General features: G+C 43.9%; 1 protein-coding gene across 13 annotated transcripts in view; it reads right to left on the reverse strand.

Annotated features, from left to right (window-relative positions):
• shot (dystonin-like protein short stop) overlaps window positions 1-16,927 on the reverse strand; it is a 710,700-nt gene that overhangs the window by 481,822 nt on the left and 211,951 nt on the right. For all 13 annotated transcript variants that reach the window (XM_075874376.1, XM_075874375.1, XM_075874379.1 and 10 more), the window contains 10 exons: window positions 15,493-15,659; window positions 13,609-13,778; window positions 10,021-10,180; window positions 6,671-6,821; window positions 5,642-6,027; window positions 5,176-5,289; window positions 5,001-5,114; window positions 3,007-3,219; window positions 1,090-1,251; window positions 151-453 (listed from right to left, as the gene is read on the reverse strand). In XM_075874376.1, the coding sequence (XP_075730491.1) occupies window positions 151-453; window positions 1,090-1,251; window positions 3,007-3,219; window positions 5,001-5,114; window positions 5,176-5,289; window positions 5,642-6,027; window positions 6,671-6,821; window positions 10,021-10,180; window positions 13,609-13,778; window positions 15,493-15,659 (1,940 nt within the window). The remainder of the gene's footprint in view (window positions 1-150; window positions 454-1,089; window positions 1,252-3,006; window positions 3,220-5,000; window positions 5,115-5,175; window positions 5,290-5,641; window positions 6,028-6,670; window positions 6,822-10,020; window positions 10,181-13,608; window positions 13,779-15,492; window positions 15,660-16,927) is intronic.

Consider the following 16,927-nt stretch of genomic DNA (forward strand, 5'->3'; position numbering starts at 1 on the left):
ACCTCTGCCACACAGTCTTTACAATCTTTTGTCTTTTGCCCTGAACCATGCCAAGCAAACAAGCCCAAGCTTCTCTTGTGAGCCTCTATTCAACATCCTCCAGCAGAAGAAGCAAACGTATTTGTGCTTGAAAGACAGCTAGGCTCTCACCTGGCTGAGGTCGTGCAGTTGTGCCTGCACGTGGGCCTTGTCGGCTGACGACAGGTGCCGCATGACCTCGGTGCCCATGGCCTGCAGCGAGTTCATGCTGCCTTGCCGGTCGAGCAGCAGTTTGTTGAGGAACTTCTGCTCCTGCAGCTGTGCCTTGAGCACTTTGTAGTCAGCCGACGGAGCACGCTGGTTGGCCACAAGCTCTTCCGTATCTTCCAGCCAGCGTGCCACCCCGGCCAGGGCTTCCTGGAACTTGCCTGACTGCAGCAGCGCTGCCTCGAGCAGACGCTCGCGTTCTCCAACCTGTCGGGTGTCAAAAAAAGCTCTAGATGCACACGGCGTTGTCCTGGCAGAATGAACTCACTTCACACAATCAAAAGCAAAGCCCTTTATGCTGCTAAAACAACTCTTTTCATTATTCATGGAAGAAAATTTTTTGTCTATCTTCAAAGCATGGGCAGTCAGATACTACATTATTTCACATGAATCTTCATTCAATCAATGGTCAAGTGCAAACATCAATTTCCTGCAAAGTTGATTCGCAGTTTCATTGTTTAATGGACATTAGCAGTTTTGGCTGCCAGGTTTAAATGCACGGGAAACAAAAACATAGGGTCCCTTAATAGACTACCAGCGTAACCTGAAAGGCAGCTTCAAAAACCGCTATAGCCTAAAAGGATAAAAATTGCTTTTGAACAAGCAACAAGACAGCCTCAAAAAACCAACAAAAACTTAAAATAAAAAGAAACTAATCTTTCATAAAAAAACTATGACCAAACTTTTCCTTCACAGCTATTTCAAGATAAGTTGGAGTAACGGTTTACAAAAAGTAGACATGCTTTTCAACGATACCTTTTGTAGGCAGAAAGAAATGGCACATCGTTGAGCAGCAATCGCACCAGAAAAACTAACTTAGCCAAGCATTTATACGGGGCCTACCTTCTCCTTCAGCTGGTTCCACTCGTCGTTGAGTTTGTCAATGTCGCGTTCCAGGAGAGTGGTGTTGACACCTGGCGATGCTGACTGGATCAGCGCGTTGCCAGCTCGATTCGCATTGTCAACTTCCCGACCCAGTGGCTCCACATGAGACTTGCGGAATTGCTGCAGTTGCCAGAAATGCCGGAGTGTTTGGCAACATACACTCTAGGTGTAAAGTATAATAATAAAAACTGTGGCACTACAACAGAATCCAATTCTGATTTCCCGTGATGGAGAGAAATGTCTGAAATAACCAAATTTGGTGAACTTGGCTACCAAGGTTAGTGTCTACGCCCTTTAAACTAAACCGTTTAATGCCTATTAATGCCTATCATCATTAGGATATATGCAGTAGTTGATGGCAACATAAAATTGAATACATATTATGGGCCCCGCTCATATTTTTGTTTAAAGCTTAACAATAGTCAAACTATTATACGTAACCACGGCATTCACATAGTGTGAGCCAGGTGACCAACAGCAAGTTGGGAGCGCTGAGCCCTATGCACACAAAGCTCACACCACCCGTAAGCGAAACAAGGCTTGCGCAAATATTCAAAGGCTTTGAACATTTGAACGAATACTACAGTATTCGAATTCACTTCAAGTCGAATTTATAGACAATTTCAAAGTATTCGAAACAAACAAATAAATCTAACTAGTTCACATGTAACCTTCTATAAAAGTGGTTTTACTGCAGTAGAAGAATGCTAAGCCGTGAAAGCACTTATTTAAATGTATATTCGTCTGTGTGTAAACCTTTCTAAAAGTGGTTTCACTGAGGTAAAGGAGTGCTAAACCTTGAAAACACCCATTAAAAAAAAATTCGCACAGTCACGAAGCCCCACTTCAAAGTTACATGGACATATTGCCCTCACACTGACTCATTTTTTTTTTTTTTCACTTCAGAAGCTTGTTATACTGGCTTATATATTATAAGTACAGTAAATTTTAAAACATAATTTACAGGTTATCATTCACATTTTACTGAAAGTTAATCCTGCTACCATCTTCAAAGTTGTTACCGATTTCTCAGAACCAAAAAAATGGCATTTGCACAGGCCTTGTTAAAATTTTTTTTTAAATATTGCGCAGGTTAGTTATGTCATGATAAATATACCCATTTATCTACATACTATTGAAATTCGATAAGAAAGTATTCAAATCACCATCACTATCTGCTTCAAGATCGCTTCGAACCTAAAATTCGCTATTCGCACAAGCCTAGAGGACAAGAACAGCCTCTACAGGTGCGAGCGGCGTACTAGCTCGAGCCCATATGTTGCAGAGAAAGCTACATCTACGAGGGCATGTTTGCCAACTCTTAGCAGCTGCTGCTGCTTGTGACTAGGGACCTTATATTCCCAGTAAGACTAAAATGTTGCGTTTTGTACGAATAATACATTTTATTAGAAAATGCTTTCTTTTTTCCAGTGTTCCCTTCAGAAACTTAGCAGCCAAACAGCATCGAAACGAAAATTCTTTCAGCAGGACAAAAATACTGATTCCTGCTCGGAGAATAAAGGTGACTTTAACGAAATATAGAAAGAAGCGTACCGTTAAGGAAGAAAATTAAAGACAGAACACAAAGCGTGCCACCTTTAACCCACGGTGAGAAAACCACCCAGTATCCAATTTGCAGCATTTGACACGCAAACAGTCTTGAAGAAAGCAAATCTGTCGCCACATCTCCAATTTCCGAATCCGGCAAATCTTTCTTCAGTGGCCCAGTGATGGCCTGACACACCCAAACAAAGTTTGCACTTCAGAAGGTATCACCCCATTGTTGATGCGAAACACCAAGTGTCTTGCATGGCACTTAAAAGAGGCAATATGCGCAACTAGCAGCAATGGCTCCGTATAAGAAAAACAGCTGACCTTAAACTGCTCCTGCTGACTACGCAAGCTCTCCACGTCAGCAGCCACGGGCCGGAAGGTGTGCTCCTCTCCCAAGGCGCTTTCAACACGCCTCTGAGTTGTGTGTAGGTCCTCATAGAACTTCTCCAGTTTGGCCAGCATGGCCTCCAGGGAGCTGTGGCGGCCACGCGCCCGCTCCTCCAGTCTGTTGAGCTGCCTACGCAGCGTCTCCACCTGACAAAGTGAACACCTCCATTATCACGCTGCTCTCCAGCGTGCTTGTAGGCCAGCTGGCCCTACAACCTTAACAATTAGGTGGTTCCGATTTTAGCAGTACTCTTGGTTAATGAGGCACAATTATTTACACTAAAAAGCTAAGTCTCTGCAATGTAACAATCATGTATTGTAAAATTATATTAAAAATGTATTGTACAGTATAGACTGCTTATAACGCAAGTCACGGGAGTCGCGAATATCCGCACCATAAGTGGTACTGCACTATAACCAAAACAACCTTATTCAAGAGCCGCACTTGCGCAAAGCGTGTTGTGCATGCAGCTTTGCATGTCCGAGAATCGAAACATGCGATGCTTGCTTGCTAACATTTAAATTTCTAAATGTTAATAGAATTTAACGTCCAAAAACATGCGTTGCCAATAAAATGAACGCGAAAATGGGGAGAGGGGGTGTCTAACAAATGAAAGCACCATCGCGGACATTCACCGACTACCGGATCGCCTCAATTATGCGCATTACACAGAAACTATGTCGAATCATGTCCAGAACTTGACGCATTGAAAGGCACCAACCATTCCATTTCGAGGGCGCGCTCCCTATTTAAGACATCACATCCGAATCGCGAACCACTATTGGAGCACTAAACGTGCCACCCTCGTTTTCATTAACGATATATCTCCCTTCTCGTCAAGTGCGACCGCCGCAAAGAGTTTCGTTGATTCGGTACCAAACCGCAACTTAGATGCACGCGTCCGTTACCGATCCAAGCACAACCAACGCACGCCGATTAGGCCTAGCTTGCCGTTTGGTATGTTGTCGCGGAAAGCTTGTTCAAAACATGAGGATTCGTCATCAAAAAGATCGCACTAGCAGTGAACCAAGAACTGCGTGCATGATATGAAGTTCGCGTTCCCGGCGGAGAGATCAGCAACACGGTCGACAACTTTCCACGCTTATGTACGACAGCGCATTGGCAGCGCAAGTGAAAGCTTACGTCATAAAACTGTAATAGGTTTTCAATATACAGACGAGGAAGCAAATGCGATATTTGTTGCAAGCGCGATAACGACGTCTTTCCAGACAGGAAACTTAAGCGCATGTAGTTGATAAGGACGGGATCACACATGCCACGTTGAGCAGTTTGCAACCGAAGCTGGGCAAGCTACGTAGTGCGCTGTAGCTGCGTATGCGCTAGTGCAAAGGTTTATTGGTCACCGAGGCAACAGTCTTCCCCCTTACTCGGTGAGGCTACGCAATGCTTGCGGTCATTTTTTTATTTTCTTTTTCTTCTCTCCGCCCTTCGTACTCCGTCTCCCCTCCTCCTCCATAACGACCTCATCTTCGCTTCCCAGTGGCGCCCCCAGCGCAACTCGCTACCACGTTTGTCACAATATTCAGCAACCGCATTATAACCGGTCTTTCTTCCTGGGGGACTGCACAATAAACGGTATGTGTATACATGGGATTCTATGGGAGGGTAAACGGGAGTAGAAAAAAGACCGCATTATCAGCAGTTCTGCACTATAAGCGATTACGTTATAAGTAGTCTGCACTGTATACAGGCGCAAATTGACATTTCAAACATCTTTGAAAACTGAGACAGCATTACAGGAGTGAAATATGATGTGACGTGCAATGACAACAGATATTAGACACCAAAAAAAAGGCCATTAAGTGTTGCAAATACAAAAGATGTTCTTCAGCCTAAACAAATAAGCCAAGGGAAGCCCCTATGCAACATCGCAATGCTTCCTTAAAATGTTCTATGCTGTGCTCACCTGTGCTCGGGCACCCTTGGCATCCTGAGTGTATCCCTGAGAAATGAGCTCCTGGCATTCTTGCTCTGCCTTGTCGACTTCACGAGCAGCAGATGAGAGACGTTCTTGGAAACTCTGCAAAGCAAAGATGCAATCTCCGTTACCAAACTGCAATCACAGGGGCCAGCAAGCTCACCTTCACTTGATCGATTTGGCTTCGAACCGTCTTTATGTCTCGTCCGATAGGGCCCATGCTCTCCAACTCTTCTTCTAAGTTGCTCAAGTCTTGTTGGGCAGTCTTTACCTTGGCCTATAGCGTAGGTGAAAAAGGGAAATATACAGAAAAAGGGTAAGACTTGCACAGGCTGAAATGTCCTGCCCCTGCAACTTTGACTAAACACTGCCCTTGGTCAGCCAGAAACAACATCTGTTCTCAATGTTAGGACTACTGCAAGCAGTACTACTGTTCAGGTTTCAAATAATTATTTTTCATTACATGTTTACCATTTCAAAGCACAAAAGATGGCACAAATGAGCTGCAATGAAAAGCCTGTACTTAAACATCCTAAAACCTCCATCATTTTTGTGCTCTTAACGCTGAAACCTAACAAATTACAGGTACGTCCTCTATTCTTAACACAGAATGTACACCATGTACTCACATGGTACTGGGCCACTACCGTTCCTGCTTCTTCAAGCTGTCCACAGCGGTCCTGCAGGTCGTGTGCCAGTTGCTGGTGCCGACGAACCAGTGCATCAAGCTGGCTGCGGATGTGTGACGTGTCACAATCTGGCGAGGCCGAGGCCAACCATGTGTCGGTGAATGCACGCAGTCGATCCAGGCCACGGCGCAGCTCATCAGCTTCGCGTGCCATGCCCTGCAGGCGGTCGAGGAGGCGAGGGTTGCGTGCCGCCTCACCCAGAGCATCGTGGGACGCGAGTTTGTCCTCGAGTCGCTGCAGGCCATGGCCCAACTCGCCAGCCTTCTCCTGGAACTCGCACAGCTTGCTCGAAACCTCGTCCAACTGACGGCTTCTCTCGGTCACACCTGCACCAGTTGCAGGGACAACCAATGGCAAATCACATCCCCTTTTCCACAGAAGCTAAGGCAAAAAATGATAGGAGTCCCTGTTTCGGATACGTAACACTGTTTCGGTTTTATATCTGCTTGCACCATAGAGGCATTCTTCACAAAAGGTGATAAATGTTGATTGTTCTATGCATTTGCTGTACCCGAAGATCTGTCAAGATGAATGCTGCAACTGAAGAGGTCACTACTATTACCATAAGGGTAAAGCACACGTTTGCTGGTTAGTGAAGTAGTTTGAATAATCGATTGACATGTGCTAGGGTAGAAATAATGAATGCTTGAGTCTATAAAAAGGTATACATGCACTGACTGCGAAATTGAAGCCTAAATGGATATAACCAGTTAAGAAATAACAATGTCTACTATAGCAGGCTATGAAGCTGTATTGCACCATGAGACAGATTTCTTTTCTTTTTAAACAACATCTATCAACTACACTGACAGCAAGTTCATTTGAAATGTAGACCGCGCTCAAGAAAAAAGAATCATATCAGCTATTTTAAATCAAACAAATGCCCACAACACAGCGACAAAAAAAGGGTGCTTGCAAAAGATTTCAAGAATTCCCTAGCTTACAGGGCAATAAAATAGGCTTGCTCACCGTGGTTCAGTTTCTCCCAGCGGGTGCGAAGCATGTCCAAGTCCTTTTTGACACCCTCCTTGTCAACGTCGCAGCCCGCAAGGAATGTTTCGCCCAGGTTGCGTACACTGTCATACTCTTGGCTGTGCCTTGACAAATCATTTTTGAAGGCCTGAAAGAGGTTGATGGCATGAGCCACCCAAACCACACTTTTCCTCATCTACACTGCATGTACTACCAGAAACAGAAAAAAATAAAGGTCACTCACTACAGTTGAGTTATACAGTGCAGTAGAAAATGTAGTAGAATGTAATGACAAAAATACTTGGCCAATGTATACAAATGAGAACTAAGACTGCTAATGGACTCAATTTGTGCTAGAACCGCATGAACCCTGCAAGCTTTGAGAAGTACTAATCAAGGCTTATCTTAATAATAAACCACAGGTTTAACACCAAGCAAGATTAATTTTCAAACACTAAAGCCACTGTCTCAAGGGTCTTTGCGTGGATGCACTTTGATGTAATGCAGGTGTGCAACAGCCAAAATAGAATTTGGAGCAATTTTTGGAGCAGCAAAATGATACTTTTTGGAGTGCTGAAATCCAAACTTAGAGCAAGCTATGGGAAAAAAAATTTCTTATGAAAGACCAAATTTGATGCAGTATAAAAAAGAAGGCTTACATTTAAAAAAATATATGTACAAAACATTCAACCCACCTTAATGGTACATAGTGAATATGAGCACTGCTATTTCAAAAAAAGTAGAATTTTAAATTACTGCACTGAGTAAACAATGAAGTCCACATTAGCATTTGTCGTGCCAGCGGAATCTCTTTACAGACCCTCTGAACTCAAATGTGGCTCTGCCAAGCTGATGACCTTGAAATTCAGGAGATTCGTAAAACAAAGGAGTGGAGATGGCAAAAGAAAAACTGTTGCACAAGATTTTCTTTTTCGGGGGGGGGGGGGGCACACAGAAGTGTCGTTCGCTTCTCCAAACGACTGCCGGCAACTCTTTTAGATGCCACCGGTGCATAAATGCATAAGTAATTAAAAAACTCCAGGCCTGCACGGAAGGCGCAGCACAGTCACAGGGAAAGCTAGAAGAGTGGCCTTTCAGAGCCTTTTCAAAAGACTCATTGGGAGACTACTGCAAGCACACTTGCTTGATACCCACTAGGGCATTAATACTAAAATTTTTTGGGGTAGTAGGCCGGCATTTGCTACGCTATTTTTCGACATTTTTCTGAGAAGCGTGGTATCCGCTAAACACTTGCAAAGAATTTCGTGCCAATTGTTCATGCAGTGGCTGATGACGACGAGGAATTATGGCTGAAGTGAATATGCGCCAAAGTTAATAGGGCAACAAGAACGAGCTTTTGTAATGGGTTGTAGCATTAGATGGCCTTTGTTAGGCTATTTGCATTGTGCGACGACGACTGGTTGTTCTTTCACTGTAATGAAACGCTTTATAAGTCATATTAACAAGATTGCTTTCCCGACATCAAGCCTGCCTAAGGCAAGTTTGCCAACAAGTCACAAGCACCAAGGTACTTCAGTGGTAGAATACTGGGCTGGCACCCAGCGAACTCGGATTTCGAGCACCACTGTGTCTTTGGTGCTAGGTTTTTGTTTTTCTAATTTCGCGCGATATGGTTACGGACACTGGCAGCAGCAGCGGTGGCGGCGGACAAATGCGCGTGACCTGAATTGTGATCTCATAACAGCTTTTGCTGTAAAAATGTGCTGCATTCCTTGATTAGTGCTAGCAGCCCCTACCAAATTACAAGACAAGACTTTTTTTTTTTCCGCGGGATACCAGTGTACTGCGGTGAAGGTGGTTTAAGCAGCGTTTTGCATGGGTTAGAACAAGGCCAAGAAACTTTCGAACTGCTCCACAACCGCCCATCCCACCTTTTTTTTTTCCCCTTGACGATGAGGTTAGGTTCAGGGGGCCAAAATGTTTGGCTTGCTTGCAAGGTGTGTTCGACCAGTAGAGTAACAACGGTGCTGGCCCGTTGGCAAGGCGACGGACATCTAACACGGGGACAACGCAACATCAAGTAAAAAAAAAAAAAATTATTTATGTGTCATAGCTATGGCAACAAACGTGGTGGCTGGCAATGACGGCGTTCGAAAATGTCGACCTTGTTCGCGAGTGGAAAACGCAACATGCGTTCTTAACCTGCCATACCCACGTTTTCCTGACTGGGAAACTCGTACTTTCCGTGAATTGTTGATGGCTGAGGCAACGCCTTTTTTTTTTTTCTGGCTTGATGTTTCGTCAACTCACAGATAGGTATCCTCTACGGTCCGCGAACCAATGGGCACATGGCGTTGTTACTTCATCTTATACTTCATCTGGTTAATCATGATTCGCGAGTGTCTTCACCTAGCAAGTATATAACTTACACTGTGTTTTAAGTTTAGAGTCGGCTGCTTGGTTTGATTGATGATGCAAAGTGCAGGTGGCCAATGTGGCCTCGATTTCTCACTAAAATTAACGCACGCGAGATCATTTTTAGGCTGGTTGGGAATTTTGGAGCAGTGTGGTGCAATTTCAGCAAATTTCGCGATTTTGACGCAGCTCAGAACAACGAAAGGGAATTGTATCAAATTAGCGCAATTGGCGCAGCTGTTGCACCCCTGCGTAATGATGAAGTGCCTTCTAAACTTGAGGATATTACTGGTCGTCATAAACCTTGAGCTGAAGGCCATTGAACATGGAATCGTCCGCATTTGCCTTCTGAAAAAACAAAAGTTAACCATCCATCCCAGTCTTTGGCACATAGAAGGCCGGATGCGTCTCGGTGGCTTTCAGTTGCTAGTGCTCAGTCACCAGTAGTAAACACAAAACTTGACTCCAAAGTGCCTGCTGATGGCGATGCTGCCGTTGTTTAGTGCAGGATCAATCACTTTCAACTTGAAAGCAGACGTGTAGCTTCCATATCACCCTGTAGCGTAACCACAGAAAAGATGCAACAATGTATGCTACACGGACTAGCACGCCACAACGCATACTTTTCACTTTCGCTTGATTTAGATAAGATTGAAGCTCCATGCGTTGATAGTACGCATCATGTTCAAGAGATTACATTAGGCTGCCGCTTGGTATCATCATGAAGGGTTGTTTGAAGAAGCAAACAACATTACTACTGCGATTTTTGGGAATACTATAATTACTCGTGGAATAAAAAAATTCTATTTTTGTTATGCAATGTGGGGGGGGGGGGGTAATTATGACAGTATGAGGATTACCTGAGCAAATACAGTAGATAAGAAGAGAAAACAAGGAAAAAAATTTTTTCAATGTTTGTAGCAGTACATCAACACCCTTCCGAGCAGAGGCAGTGAAGAAGCAGTGCTCACCTGCAGCTCCTTGGCCTGTCTCTCGACTTCCGCACGCTGATAGTTGACCAAGGTCAGAGTGGACAAGCGGCCCTCAGCCGACTGCAGCCAAGGCCCGAACTTGTTGAAGGCTGCGTTGAACTTCTTGCAGTTCTCAAACGCCCTCTGCAGTCGTGTGTGTCTGTCCAAATGGAAAGAAAAGAGTCACAAGGCAGCTACTTCCATGCAATAAACGAAACAAGGGGAATTTTAAGGGCTTGTTTTTCTTTGTTTTTGACATGGCACTAATTAGAACACACAGACAAGAAAGCAATGGAAAGCATAGGGCATGTTTGCAGTAACTGTCATATGAATGTGAAGAAACTAGGAATGTGAAGAAACTAGGATTAATTTTCGGTTCGAAGCAAATTCGAAGGCAATAGCAATTTTGGTCAAATAATTTCCAACTGAATTCATATAGTATATATATCGCATATTACGAAGAAAAAGGGGAGTATTTGTCATGACCAAACTAACCAAGGCCTGTGCTAATTCAATTTTCTTTTTTGCATCCAGGGAAGTGAAACAACTTTAAATAGTAGCAGGATCTGACTTTCGGTACAATGCGAGTAACAGCCTGTGAAATACGTTAACATTTAAAAATTTCCTATACATCAAACAAATAAGTCTGTACAACAAGCTTTTAAGCTAAAAAATAAAAAAAAATTGATGTGAGGGTAATACAGTTAAACCACTTTATAGGAGGCATGCTCTGGGCAGCAATTCTTGTCTTCTATATGAGATGTCTCTAGTAAGTAGCGTACCTCGTAGGCATTTTCCTATCAACCCGTATTTTACTATAGGCACACTGGAGTCTCTTATACCCATTTGTCTCTTATAGAGGGATTTCACTGTCGGACCCCTTTATAAGAGACACTGATATGAGAGACAAATGGGTATAAGAGAAACCAGTGTGCCTACAGTAAAATACGGGTTGATAAGGAAATGCATACATGGTACCCTGCTTATAGACATCTCACATGAAAGACAAGAACTGATGCACAGAGCATACCTACCATAAACGGGTTTAACTTTACCTGCAAACTTCTTAATCTCATCTGCCCACCTAATCTTCCGTCTCTCCATAACGCATTTGCCTTCTCTTGGAATCCAGTCAGTTACCCTCAATAATCATCGGTTATCCTGCCTATGCGCTAGGTATAGCTTGAGGCATCCAGTTTGCCAGAACGAGACCTTTGCTATGAATGGGTCTTGTCCTGTGTCTAACCAAAAAAAAACGAGCCCTTACATTATATTGTGTATAACAAAGAAAAGCAAGCCCTTATATTTCCACTTCTCTACTTCCTTGAGAGTTGCTTTTATCGCTTATTCAACTTCTCATAAATGATAGATACTTCAATCAAGCAAAAAATGAATGAGCTTTTAAAAGCTTGTAGTCTGCATCAGTTAAATGCAAGTTCATGTTCAGCAGAAAAGGTGCGTACATTTCACCATAATTATTAGGGCACGTGATGAGCGCCTCTACACGGCATATGAAAACAAAGTGCCGCTGTGTGCTCTGGACCTATGGGCCATGCGCTACATTGCCTGCATCGCCACCACTAGAAAAATTCCTCTGTACAAACCAAGCATTCTCTTGTTCTCAATTTTTACCAGGGTAATGATTGGCGTGACCTGTGAAATAGCTTTGTCTGGAGCTATGCTCATATGTTTTATTAGGGACTATCACAATTATCAGTAGCATTTTTTCAATTCCTTTTGCAAAGTGACTTGTTGTTACTTTGTATGCCCCCCCCCCCTCTCCCTTTACTTTCATGGGAAAATGTGCCATTTTTCTATGGTCATACAACGTATTTATTTAGACGGCAATATCTATAAATAAATTTAAAAAATGGGGGACCCATAGGCTTAAGAGTTGAATGCGACAGCGATATTCTGTTACTAGTGCGTACTTCAGACAATTAGTGTATGAAATCTTTCAAACTTACTATGCACCCACCACGTGGACTTAAGGGTGCAGTAACGTGTGTGACTAGAGTGTGACTGGCTTTAATCCATAAAGTCATTATAATAATTCCATATTCTGCCACTTGATGGCAATGTACGCGTGTACTACGCATTATTACGGCGATATTTCATAATGTATTGTGAAGCATGTATAAAGGACAGCAATACCCCGTTAACTCGAACTCGCATATCTCGAAAAATTGGCCAAGTCGAAATTTTTCGTGGCACCGAACCTTCTCCGTTACGTCCCATGGATTTTTTCCCTTTATCTCGAAGTATTTCTGGATCGGATTGCGGATATCTCAATATCTTGAGAGGGAGTGGACCAAAAATTCCGCCACCAGGCCATTACACAAGATTTCCCCGATGCTGCAATGCCTGAAATCCATCAAATTTTAACATTTTATTTCTTATTTAGCTGCACCTGCCGTTACGTCGATACTTTCCACGAACTTAATGTCTGAGCTTAGCAGCATATCAACTTTGTCGAGCAACCCTGTGGCAGGTTATGTGACTCTTACACAGCAGGCATCGCTCTTTGCCCCACGCTTGGCGTAGTCGCGTCGTTTGATGGTGTGATTTCCGTTCAATTTAATCTGCGCAACGCACACGGTACGGATTTAACGGCGACTTTAAGGAGCGGCGGCTTAGTGTGAGCGTGGCAAGCACGGCGTCGCAAAAGCAGTGCAAGTTGCTAACGCTAGAAAGAACATTGCCCTAATTAAGGAAGTGGAAAAAGGAGGACGAAAAAAATAAACCATCACGTAAGAGTTTGGCATCACTTTGTCTACGCTTTTAACAGTGCTAAAGAACAAGCAGAAGGTACTCAATGGACATCATAGCTTCTCCAGCCAGCGAAAGCGGCGTTGATGGTGTGGCTGCGAAATGCCAGAGCAGCTAACATTCCCATCACCACAGCATTGATGAAGTGCAGCGGCGGGGAAAATCATCTGATGCGATGCGTGAAGCAGCTGGAGGACGCCTTCCTAGTCCCAAGCACGACCGCAAAGCAGACAAGCACTAGGCAGTTTTTCTCCGCTAAATAAAATGGCAGTGCTGGAAAATCCAGCCGGTTAACGCCTTTTGTGTGATATTTTTTTTTCTCTTGTAAACTTTCACGAGAGGAAACGTTAGAAACTACTGCTGAAGAGCCCGTAAGTGATTTTGCTAAAAAGCGGTCGATTTTTCCCCGCGTTTTGCGCAACTTTGCTTATCTCGAAATTTTCCTTGGTTTTTACAACTTAACGAGGTATTACTGTATATATTTACACAATATTTATAAAGCATGAAAGTAACTTTAACTGTATTTCCAAGCAGAGGAAGTTATTTTTACTGTATTCACAAGCAGAGACATGGCTGTGTGGTAGAACACCCGCTTGTCACGCAAACAACCCGGGTTCCATTCCCACTCAGACCCAAAATTTTTAATCATTCATTTTATTGGGATATTTCTCGATTTTTTTTTCCGGTCACACAAAGATACTTGATTTTTGAGCCGCGCAAAGATAATTTTTCGCTCACAACCAACGACGCTGACATCAAAGCTAGAATTTCTGCGAAACGAGCTCACGTTAATACCGACAACCAGGTAAGAGTGTGCACCTGTCGGTGGCCTCCTTGCGAAGCTGGTCCCAGCCGCGGCGCAGGCCGTCCAGACGAGTTCGCAGCTGCTGGGCTTCCTGCTTGCGGCTCATGCGGGTCACCATGTCCGCCCCCTTGCTCAGCACCAGGTGCACCTCATGCTCTTTGTCGAGTAGGCTCTTGTACGCCGGCTGCACGACAAAACCAACCGAAGCAACTGCATTCTTGCTTCTACCATTGCGCTGCACATCAAGCCTCAATAGAAAAGAGCCTCACTTTGTCGTTATCGCGTTTGCAACAAATATCGCGTTCGCCTCCTCGTCCGTATATTGAAAACCTATTACGGCTTTACGACGCAAGCTTTCCTTTTTGCTGCCAGTGCACTGTCATAGGCAAGCGTGGCGAATTGTCGACCGTCGTTGCTGATCTCCTGGCCGCAAACGCGAACTTCGTATCACGCATGCGGTTTTCGGTTCACTGCTAGTGTGATCTTTATGATGCCGAATCCTCATGTTTTGGACAAGCTTTCCGCGACAACATACCTAACGGCAAGCTAGGTCTAATCGGCGTTGAATGCGCTTCGGCCGATGGCGGGCATGTGAATGTTAGTTGCGGTTCGGTACGAAATCAACAAAACTTTTTGCGGTGGCCGCACTTGACGGGAAGGGATACATATCGTTAATGAAAACGAGGACGGTACCTGTAGCACTCAAATAGTAATTCATGATTCGATTGCGATGTCTTAAATCGGGTGCGCACCCATGAAATAGAATGGCTGGCGTCTTTCAATGTGTCAAATTCCGGACGCGATTCGACATAGTTTGTATGTAATGTGTATGATCGAGCTGGTCTAGTAGTCGGTGAATTTCACGATGGTGCTTTGATTTGTTAAACATCCTCCCCCCTTCCCCCCCCCACCCTTTCCGGTTCATTTCATGGGCAATGCGTGTCTTTGGACGTTAAATTCTTTTAACATTCAAAAATTTAAATGTTAGCAAGCACGCATCGCACGTTTCGATTTTCAGACACGAGAAACTGCATGTTCAACACGTTTTCCGCAAGTGCAGCCCTTAAAAAAGTTTGTTTTGGTTATGGTGCGGTACCACTTATAGTGCGGACATTCGCGACTCCCGCGACTTACGTTTTAAGCGGTCTATACTGAAATTAGATGTCAGACTTCTCAAGGCAAGAATAGATCCTATAAACCCACTTGAACCAAAATAATGGTATGCTAACATCGTTGAGCAATATCCCAGTGTGACATCAATGAAGAATAGAAACACTGAGGGCCTGTTTCTTTGTTTTACAGTACCTTATGCTGGTTTTCATTTAGCATCACATCAAGTCACTCTTGAATGATAAACCTACCAAGGCTCTTGTTGGAATAGGTTTATAACATCTATCCTTGTTTAACTGCATACAGTTGCAATTCCAAACTATTTTGATGTGCAGAATTACTCGACTCAGCTTCAAAGAAAATCTTGCCCCAAAAATGCACATGAAATGCTTGATATTTCAAAAACTACATACTGAACACAAAAACTGCGAAAAACTGCAAACACCAACTCAGTTTTGTCAATATTTATCCACAGTTTATAAAAAGATGTCAAGAGCCATGTACCCTTTTAATAGAACTCTCAATATGACAAAGCTTTTGCTGCAAATATGGGTCTAATTTAATTTAGTTCGAATTTTCTTAGGAGCATGTAGGAATTTGACGTAGTGTGTGGGTGTGCAACATGCTCAAGTGCGTAGCATAAAGAAGTAACAGGAAAGCGCTTGTCAAATCTAGCTGACCGTGTCTTTGCTGTTGCCACATCTCAAGAAACCCAAGCAAGGACTGCGGTAGACTTCACAGTACTCACGAACAATGTCACATAAATATTATGCATGGAAGCGACGTACCTCGAACTCAGTGACCTGCTTGTGAAGAATGTCTGTGTCGGCAGAGATCTTCAGGTCGGGAGCAAGGCTCATTTGAATGCCACGAAGCCAGTCCTGAATGCTGTCACAGTTCGAAAAGAAGCCTCGGTCCTCCTTCAATGATGACTCCAATTCAGCTTTGCGGTTGTCTGAGAACAATTCATGAATGAACATCAGCTCTGAATGCAAAAAAATGGGGATCATAATATCATTACATACAAAAGAATTCTAATTACTCGATTCTGAGTGGATCATGGAAAACCATTGTATAATCGGAAAACTAAAGTTATAGGCAGTGACACTTGGCGTTGCAAAACAAAAACAAAAAAAGGCACATGTTGCTTGTGCCCATACCCACTTAAACACCACTTCAAGGTTCTTACATGTTTTAAAGAAAGTGCATATGTAAAAATCTCCGAGCTAAATTACAGTCGAATCTCATTAATTTGAACTTAAAGGGGCGCGAAAATTAGTTCGAATTAAAAGAAGTTCAAATTAATGAAAGCTAAATAAACTCTGCATGCAGTGGTGCGTGTGCGTTGAGCTAAGACACGAGGGGGAAGTTTCAGAAGACTTGCATTTATTCACAAATCACAGGACATCCGTAATTGAAGTAATCGGTGGTGCACATCTGCACACAATTTCGCAACAATCTGCAAACAATTTCGCACGCAGGTTCCAATCTGCAAACAATTTCGCACGCAGGTTCCAAAGCATTTCTACTTCGGCTTCAGTATTCTCTTGGCAAGAGAAGTTGCGCGCGGAAATGTCCAGCGCCGACACTTTCTAAAGACGACGACAAGAACAACTGCGTAGCGGAGCTTCCCGCTCTCCGCTATGCAGCCGCAGCACGGCCAGTACGTGACGAGAAAAGAAAAACATCTCCACGCGGAGACAAGCAAATCGACATTTGTGAGAAAACCAACACTCCACGACAGCTTTTTTTTTTTTTTTTTTGCTCTCTTCACGCGCGTCGTTGAAAGAAGAAGAGCCACGTGGCAGGGAAGGAAAAGGGAGAAGCCTGGCACCGCGTCTGAGGGAGACCCCCCCCCCCCCGCCTCAAGGCGCAGAGCCATGCTCCCACAAGAGGCAAGGGCTGCAGAAGATAGTGCCTTTTTCTTTCCTTCAACCCCACATTAATTCAAACCAGCGACAACTTTTTTTTTTTTTTTCACTCAACCTAGCGACAGCTTTTTTTTTTTTCCTCCTTTCAGTTGTCACGTGCGGTGTTGGAAGAAGGGTCTTTACATGGCAGGGACGGAAAAGGGAGAAGCGTGACACGAGTGCGTCGCAGATCGGCATTTGAGAGAGAGCAAACATTCCACCGCAGCCTTTTCTTTCCTTTTCATTTCCTTCGCGGGCAGTGTTGAAGTATGGCAGGTGCCGCGGCGGGATTGGGCTGGGTGCTGGAAGCATT

Source organism: Rhipicephalus microplus, chromosome 9, assembly GCF_043290135.1.
Source record: "Rhipicephalus microplus isolate Deutch F79 chromosome 9, USDA_Rmic, whole genome shotgun sequence".
Taxonomy (NCBI): domain Eukaryota; kingdom Metazoa; phylum Arthropoda; class Arachnida; order Ixodida; family Ixodidae; genus Rhipicephalus; species Rhipicephalus microplus.